Source organism: Sinocyclocheilus rhinocerous, unplaced genomic scaffold (assembly GCF_001515625.1).
Source record: "Sinocyclocheilus rhinocerous isolate Xijiao unplaced genomic scaffold, SAMN03320098_v1.1 scaffold1824, whole genome shotgun sequence".
In the NCBI taxonomy this organism is placed as follows: Eukaryota; Metazoa; Chordata; class Actinopteri; order Cypriniformes; family Cyprinidae; genus Sinocyclocheilus; species Sinocyclocheilus rhinocerous.
In genome coordinates this window covers 38,311-47,740 of record NW_015641433.1, presented here as the reverse complement: position 1 = coordinate 47,740, position 9,430 = coordinate 38,311, and the positions used below count along the sequence as shown (strand labels likewise).

The window sequence follows — 9,430 nt, the reverse complement described above, 5'->3', positions numbered from 1 at the left end:
TACAAAAAACAATCTGGTGTGTTTTTGATAAAGTACATTTTTGTCTTTCAGTGATGACGTCACAACCAACGCCGCCAGTCATTCTGATCTTGACAAAATGTTTGTTTAAGCAACATTTAAATAATGTTACTGAATGTCAAGTTCAAGTATGTATGTGAATGAAGCCCCCCCCCCCCAAAAAAAAGACTGTAAAACATGTTAACTCTTTCAGGTTTGTGAGAAATAATAGTATTATAGTGCAGTTTTCCAGCCTCCAGACTCATATAATCTGAAAAGCCTCTTTATCTAATGTCAACCGCTCCCATTTTCGCCTTATTTATTATGCTAATGTCAATGGAGGACCAATCCTGCAGAAATTAAAATTAAATACATAGACAGATAAATTAAGATTAATAATAGGGAATTAAATAAAGGTATAAATGATTTGATAAATGTAATTCATTTGTAATAAATAATTTTTATTGTATTATTATCTTTTTCTGTATTTATTTTATTCTTTTTAACTTGTATTTACTTATTCTTTATTTATTTATTTGAGAGTTCATACAGAAGCAGAAATTAATGCATAAATAAATACATTTAAAAATATATAAATTAAATAAATATATGTATAGAAGTAATCAGTAACTACAAATGAGCAAAATAAGTAAAGACGGAGACACAGAAACAACTGTACAGAACACAACCTTGTGAAAACAACATTTAGGAAACCCCAGGTGAAGTATCTCTGTATTTAAAAAAGTGTATTTAGTTACCACTTGTAGTACACTTGAACCCCTCTTTCATACACTAGTACACTCAAGTGTACTACAAGTGGTAACCAATTATATTTTTTAAATACAGAGATAGTATGTTATTTTATTCATTTTATTATTTTATTTTATGCCCAGAATAGGACTGAGTGCGCGTTGCTGAGCGCTAAACACATCATGTTTGTTTCGCTCATACTGGCAGCCAGAGGGCACCCTCATGCAGAAATCCCACATATGCATAACAGACTCCCGGCGCCTATTTATACTATAGTCGCACCGGTAGTGACGTCATGGCTGTCGCCGGCCAACGAGGTGGTGTTTTTTCAATGTATGCTTCAGACACGGGTCACGACGAGGCGTTCCCCATAGCGACCCCTAGAGGACGCAGTTCGAAGTTCCCATGAAAGGGAACTACATGATCACCACTTTTGATATTTACAAGATATACATCTAACTGCAGTTATTTTAGTATAAAAACAGAAAAAACTAAAAACAGTGAACAAAGTTCATGTAAATGGCAGGTTCAATTACCTTTAATTCAACTGGACTGTGGCTTACAAATCTCTACACATTTCTTTTGTAATCCATCTCTGTGAAATGTCTTGTAATGCACACACACACACACACACCATTCGCTACTTCTGATGGAATACAAATAGCCTGGACATAGATGGTTGGTTTATACTTACATTTTTTATTCTTATTTATATTTGGATTCTTTTAATTTCATTGTTCATATTTTTGTATGGTTTAAGAACAATAAAAATAAATTAATTAACTTTACAATTTGATAGATTTATAGTTAAACAACATAAATGCTTAAAATGTTTTAATTCACACACAAATAAATAAATGAATAAAGTAGGCTAACTGATTTACTTTTGATTTTAGGCAGATCTGCATCTCCTGCCACAGAACAATTCAGAAAGAGTCCAAATGATGTCATTTCCTGTGGGACATAGTGACATCATTTTGAATTTGAAGATGTGCTCTGTTTTTTTAAATGCTACGCTTTTGCATAATATTGTATAGCATTTTTCCAATTTCTGTTGTATTATTTCAAGGTTCACTTGTATGTCCTTTTCCTTCACATTTATTAAAAATGAAACTTTTTTACTTTAATTTTAGACCTGATGGAAGAGAATGCAAAGAGTGAAGAACTGAGTGAAGTGGAGGAGAAACTTCAGGTCAAAATTGAAGAAAAATGTTTGAGTTGCTCACACACTACGTAATTTTTCATTGAAAACAAGCATTTTTTACATGCCCTCATTGTGGGAAGAGTTTCTCAAACAAGCGAAGTCTGGGACTTCACTTTAGAGTTCATAGTGGAGAAAAACCCTTCACATGTGATCAGTGTGGGAAGAGTTTCATAAAGTCATGCACTTTTAAATCACATCTGCGTTCTCATTTTGGAGAAAGACCATTTAACCGTGATTACTGTGGTAAGAATTTTTTTAGGGCAGATGCGCTGAAGGACCACCTGAAAGTTCATACAAAGGAGAAGCCTTACGTGTGTTGTTTTTGTGGAAGGGGTTTTGGTCAAATAAGTAGTTTAAAAGTACACCAGAAAAGACACAGTGGTGTGAAGGATCATATGTGTGGAAAGACTTTTGTTAGAGATTCTGAACTGAAACTGCACCAGAGCACTCACACTGGAGAAAAACCTTACAAGTGTTCACACTGTGACAAGAGATTCAAACTGTCAGATCATCTGAAATCACACGAGAGGATCCACACTGGAGAGAAAATGTATCACTGCTCTCCATTTCCATGGGTTGTTCCCAAATGAACAATATATAAAAAGTTGGGTAACACTTTATTTTGATGGTCCCTTTTGAACATTCTGTTGACAATAAGTAACACTACACCTACATGTCTACTAACCCTCATTAGAGTGTTAGTAGCCTGTCTACTTAATATCTGCTAGCTCTTTATTGTGATGGTCTCCCAACAGACATTCTACTGACTATAAGTAACTTTGCAAATACATGTCAACTTATTCTAACCCAACCCTACCAGTCTACTAATACTCTACTAATACTCTAATGAGAGTTAATGATATGTAGGTGCAACGCTACTTATAGTCAACAGAATGTGTTAAAGGGACCATCAAAATAAAGTGAAACCAAAAGTTGTATTATATACTATTATATAATATACTAATATAATAATAATATAATTCAAATCCTTATGCTTCCTTATGATTTTTGTATTTTGTCCATCTCAAATTTTAATTTCTTATAATGCATGTGTATCTTTTTTCATTTACTCTTTTATTAAGGAAACCATACATTTCAAAAATGTTCTGTGTTCATAACAACAGAAAGAGAGCAGCTGGAATGAAGACGAGCAGTTCAACCTAATGTGCGGTCCTTTTTTGCATTGGGTATTCTGCCGTTTGTCCGTCTTTTATGAATATTTTTTCATCTTTTATGAGTATGGTGTTTTACTGAACTTTTAAAGAGGTGCGTAAATGTAAATGACGTTTGATATTGGAAACACAAATAACATGTCATTTAGTAATGAGAAGCACTTTATGTATAGGCCTAATTAAAGAAGAGTAGCCTAACATTGTCACTGATTGGCCTAAAACACTCAAAACAAGCACTACAAAATACACAAATTACATACACTACATAGTAGTGTAGTTTAGATTACATTTGTACATTCATGAACTCATCTCTATTTGGTTTTTATAAGGTGTCATTATTACGAATCTACATGCTATGGCTGTGCTCTCGTGATATTTACATAATTTTGACCAGTAGGTGTCACCAGAGCACGGTTATATGAGCACTTCGAAGCAAACGTTCCTATCGATAAGGAATTTCGATGAGCTTCATCTCTGCCATTAATATTATGCACACAGTGTTTAGAGTTCTGAATGATGGATTGGTTTTGCTTTGACTGTTACTGGTATTTAACTCCTTTGTGTTGTGGCCACAATGTTTTACAATGCATCTCTGTAAAATTTTTACTCTGCCTTTGACAGTAGAATCACAATGTAAATAATTTCATAAAATACTAAACCAGACCTAAGCAATATGTCAAACATAATCCTGTGAGTTTCACATAAATATTCTGCACAGTTCTCCAGCATGAAAAGCATGTACCTGCCAGAGAATGCCAAGTAGGCCTATATGTTGCTGCAGCTTGGGTATCCTCCAAGTGGAAGAGGCCTTTGCCACATGTAGGCAGAGACCCTCAAGTTAGTGGGGTCAAATTTACAGGTGGGGTTAGGTTTGACCTTCAGTACAAGCCATTTACAGTATATAGTCGTCTATAGTCCTACCCATTTGGAGCTGCTCCACCCACTCGGAGTCTGAACCTCAACATGTTCCCGCCTAAAGACCCCGCCAAAAGAAAAAAAGAGAAAAGCCAAACGTGTGGAAGCATGTTGAGCACGGTGATATGAGCACTTCGAAGCAAACGTTCCTATCGATAAGGAATTTCGATGAGCTTCATCTCTGCCATTAATATTATGCACACAGTGTTTAGAGTTCTGAATGATGGATTGGTTTTGCTTTGACTGTTACTGGTATTTAACTCCTTTGTGTTGTGGCCACAATGTTTTACAATGCATCTCTGTAAAATTTTTACTCTGCCTTTGACAGTAGAATCACAATGTAAATAAGAAATATAAAATACACAAACACTGAAACTTTAAGGCAGCTGTAGCATGAGCTCAAGTGATCAAGTCAAGACAAGTTAACTCAGCTATGTAGGCAGTTCTTGTGCATTATGAAGCTGTTACTGAATCCACTTTTTCTCAGACCTTTTTTAAGACAGATTAGTTCAGGAGCTACCAGAGTGTCTCAAAGTGTCAATAGGAAATCCCTAAAATACATGGCTCCTCGTACTGTTATCTGTCAGTAATGGTCTTCGAAAACTCAGCTGAAAGTCTGACTTTTCTTTGATGTTTGATGAATAACACAATAATGAAATGGCAGTGTGGAAATAAATACTGTAACTAAAAAATAATACATTTGTATTCTACCTCAGTGGTTCTCAACTGGTTTCATTCGAGGACCCAAGTTTTACATCAGACATTTGACCCAAATTGCTAATAATACTAAAGAGACAATAATAAAATACGATCAAATGCTGAAATGGATTAATATGAGCTGCAAATCATTATTAACATGAAATAGGCTGAATATGATAGCTATTTAAGTTTCTAAATCCTTCCACTTTCCAAATCACTTGTCATAGGCTTAAAAAAAAAAAATGATTTCACTTTTACATGCTGCATTTTAATGTCTGCATGCAACATTGCATCCCTCACATATATCCCAAAATATTGTGTTCATGAATCACCAGTTTCAGTTGAGAAGCACTGCTCTATATGGCAGTTAGATTTTTTTTTCTTTTTTCTTTTTAAGACAAAACATCACAAAATATTGCAAATTGTGCTCCTTAGGTGCTGCAACACTTGAGTACACTATGCTATCTTCTCCATTAGGTTTCTGTGAGAAAATAATCACAAAGATAAAATCATGAATCGTGTTGATGCCACAATCACAAAACTGAAGAAAGTAAATCTTTCTGAGAATAACAAAATACAGACAGAAAATTTGTCACATTATTAAACTGATTAACAGAGTTGAAAGTAAGACGCTTAGCTCTCAAACTGCCATTTTGCCTGAAATTTCAAGATTTCCAAAATTTCAAGAACAGCGACAACCGCTCTAGAAAACTAAACAAGATGTTCATTCATCCCTTCAACTCTTATCATTGACGCTATTGGTTACAGAGTCTGTGAATATACTTTCATGCCTTCTTTTGTGGGACAGAACTGAGGAACTTCACAGCTTAATTTCAATAAAAGCTCATTTTATACGAGGAAGTTCTGAAAGGGACATTATACCTAAAATGGTATTTCCTATAAAGAATTCAGAATTGAAATAAAAAATCAGCGAATGAGATGGCTCACACACATCCAAACTGACAAATCTCAAAGCCACACATAACTTTAAGATATATATTAAAATACTGAAACAAATGGTGTAAAAAGGGAGCGGTATCTCACAATCACAGACAGAGTAGTTTGTGATAAAGCAAGTCTTCATGCAACTAGTCAATCTGCAACATATATGACATGATCTGCACACACATGCATGAATGATCATGCAAATATATGCACAAGTACAATAAAGCAGCAACAAGACAACAGCAGGAAAGTTTCCCTCTTGATGTCTATCTCAAAGGGAGTAAAACAGTGTCACTATAAGATATGTACAATATCAATATAAATAAAGCTTGATCTAATATATTTATTTTAGAGATTAGTGATTAGAACAATTGTGTCTCTATAAAACATTTTATCAGGGAGTAAATATATGAACTGTGTAGGAAACTTAAATTATTGACAAGTCATCATTTTGTGTTATTGTTTGGCAAGTTCAAACAGCAGGTGTTTGATGTAACATCACTACACAGTAACCTACAGGAGATTTTACTACCTCACATTTTAAACAAGATAAAGATTCACCATCATTTGTGAATCACAGGTTGGTTTACTGTCAACTGACAAACTGGAGCCTTTTCAGTCTGTTGCTAAATTCCACTGAATTTATTTGTCATACTAATCCATTTCTGTCTACACATATTTGTAAAGATTTGCGCACCTGTTAGTAATGGGTGTACACTCTAATGTTGCTAGGTGATTTTGCTTTGGAACCTTCAGAAAACTTTAAATCAGTTTTTCTCAAAATGGACTTTGCTGACTTTATCGACTTCAAATGGGTGTAGCTCAGTCATTTTTCAGTCATCATTCCAACAACTCATATATCATTTTGAAGGTCTTTTAATGGAAAATGTAAAAAATATTTTTTTACATTATTTGAAAATGTGCTCATTGTGACTCATTTTGCCAGCACAGGTCACATATTTATATCAATACAAGTGAGGAGATTAATCACAGCTGACGCACCTGCACATGTCTGACAGAGTTGAGTGATGTCCAGATGTTGAGTCTGGTTGCTGATGGGATTATTGAGCACACAGCTGTAGGTGTTTGTACCCTGATATTCCACCTCCAGAGGTAGAGAGAGACTGATGCTGAGATCAGACACACTGATGTTGGACAATAAACTGTTTCCCTTGAACCAGGAGAGAGTCACATGACTCACATTCAACACTGAACACAGCAGTGAACATCTGGACACTGATGATCTTTCAGATGATGAAGAACAGTTTGAAGAGTTACTGGAGATGACAGGAGTGGAAAGAGGAGCTGGAAAACAATGTAGAAAGAACAAGTAAAAGTAAGTGTTATCTCAGTATTATCAATAAACAACAACAAAAAATAACATGATGCAGAGGTTTTCTTGCAAGTCTAATCAAAAAGAAACCAAAATTTTAAATGCAAGGCTGAGAACGAAATTAATGCTTGTACAGTATCTACTCCAAGACACGGATTGATCATTTAAGCAGCTGAATTATTATCTCAACATTTGGTTGGTCATTTCATAGTTTCTGGCATTTGAATTAACATTTAGAAACTTTTATACAACATGCTAGAGTTCAGAATTAAACATTAATGAACAATCCTAGCATTAGTGAGAGTACAGTTTACTCACCATACACAGTAACACTGAAGCTCTTCAATGAGGTTTCTCCACTAATGATGACGGTCAGTTTATAAAGTCCAGTGTGATCAGATCTGATGTTTCTGATGGTCAGAGATCCAGTTTGATTGTCCATCAGTAGTTTGTCTCTGAATCTCCCATCATTACTGACAAAAATAAAGTTTATTTGGTCCCTTTTAATGATTTCAGCTATTCGAGTGTTTTGAGGTCCAAACGTCCACCGTATCTGATCATCTCTCTGTACTTTAACATCGGTGTGTAAAGTGACAGAATCTCCCTCCAGCACTGTGACTGACTTCACTTCATCTGTTTTAACATCAAACACACCTGAAACAAATTCAAACAAAGGAAAAATCTTTGTCATAAACAAACAAGGATAAAAGGAGTGGTTTAAATTAATATCAAAATTTGAATATAGTAACGGTACACACACACACACGCGCATATAAAAGATTATTTGCATAGGCATACTGTATTTAGCCTACATATTTGCGGGCTTTTCCAGTCAAGACCACCCAACATGAAATGCAATCCGGCTTACCATTTGTGATAAGAATGCATAGACTGACGAAAGCAGCGTCGGAATGCATATTACTCAAAAGATGTCCGAAAGATTTCTGATAATTAAAGTCCTCATAGCGCCGTCGAAAACTTGCGTTCAAAACGACAGCTGCATAAGCAGAACTGCTCTGCATACGGAAGGAGTTGGGGGCAGATGGCTTTATGACGCTATTGCACTATTATAAGCGCTTAAAAATAGTTTATTATTTAAATTATTCGTGAATTCGTTAAGTTACTTGTTCTTAATTTAGAACTACTTCACCATATACTGATTTTGATTATGCGTGTTGACTGAGAAAGTATCTTCATTATGTTAAGTCTTGGTAGATATCACTAACAGTCTACTATATTCATAACTATACTATATACTCTGATCACAATCATGCATTGTTAATTTAAATTCAGAGTTTACTGGGGAAAACATTCTTCACACATTCAATGGACAAATACAGGGAAGCAGGATAATAAACCAAATAAATGTATTTGTGATTTTGGAACGCATAACACATAACTTTGGTCGCGGTGATTTTGCCAAGTAAGACATGTTCCTGGATCAACATCTTTTGTTGATCCTGGATCAACATAACTGTCCAAAAATATAGACTTAACCCAATCCCTACCCCTAAACCTAACCCTACCCATAATTTATTCCTAAAACAGTGTGAAATGATAGCTGATTAACAAGGGTGTAGAAGCACCTAACCCTGATTGTAAGCCTAAAACAGATATTTCCTGAAAAGTTATCCCTCAATTCTGATTGGTTGATAGGAATGTTGTTCCAGGATCAACAAGGATGTTGATCCAGGAACATGTTGTACTTGGTGAAATCACGGTCACCTAGGGGGTTGTTAGGGGCTTGGGATCTTGAGACACTAGATGCACTTGTTTTTTTTAACATACAAGACCGAAAATATGGCAAATATTTATTTTATTTGCATAAAAAGTAGACATTAACTGTAAATATAATGAAATTCATTTATTTGCCTCAATGCCTACCTGAGTTCACACTTTCTAGAGATTTTTTGACACTTTGGGTTCTGGTTGGCCACTATTTCCTGTAGAGCAGCATATACAAATGCAGTTAAATCTGTTTATCAAATGTAATGGTGATGTGTGGATACCATTCGCAAATATGGAAATAGAACATGCTTATTAGGGCTGTCAAAATGGCTGAAAAACTAAATTTGAATTTTCAGCATAATTTCAGACAGTTAGGGGGAAAAAAGCTTTTGGCTTCTCTCCTGAGTCCACAAGGGGGCGCATCGAACAAAATATTCTGTACGTTTCTTCAATGCATAATAAAATAACATGACTATCTTGTGTTCTGCAGTGAGGGGCTACTGGGACTATCTTTGAAAAAAGTGCATAATGTTTAAAATAATGTTTATAAACCTTATATAATTAAAGTTGCTTAAACAATTAGAAACAAGACAGCAGCATGCGTGTATGTATAGTTTAATACAAAGGACCGAAAACCAATCACAAAGAGTACTTTCTTCATTTAAAAACTTGAGATGCAGTGGGATG

The 9,430-nt window shown here is 35.0% G+C and overlaps 1 protein-coding gene across 1 annotated transcript in view; it reads right to left on the bottom strand.

The window, feature by feature from the left end:
- LOC107754873 (CD48 antigen-like) overlaps positions 1-8,022 on the bottom strand; it is a 15,681-nt gene extending 7,659 nt beyond the window's left edge. Inside the window, exons 1-3 of the mRNA XM_016571486.1 lie at positions 7,884-8,022; positions 7,334-7,669; positions 6,685-6,987 (exon numbers count right to left, since the gene is read on the bottom strand). Coding sequence (XP_016426972.1) covers positions 6,685-6,987; positions 7,334-7,669; positions 7,884-7,932 — 688 coding nt within the window. The 5' untranslated portion in view covers positions 7,933-8,022. The remainder of the gene's footprint in view (positions 1-6,684; positions 6,988-7,333; positions 7,670-7,883) is intronic.
- Between the last annotated feature and the right edge of the window lie 1,408 nt (positions 8,023-9,430).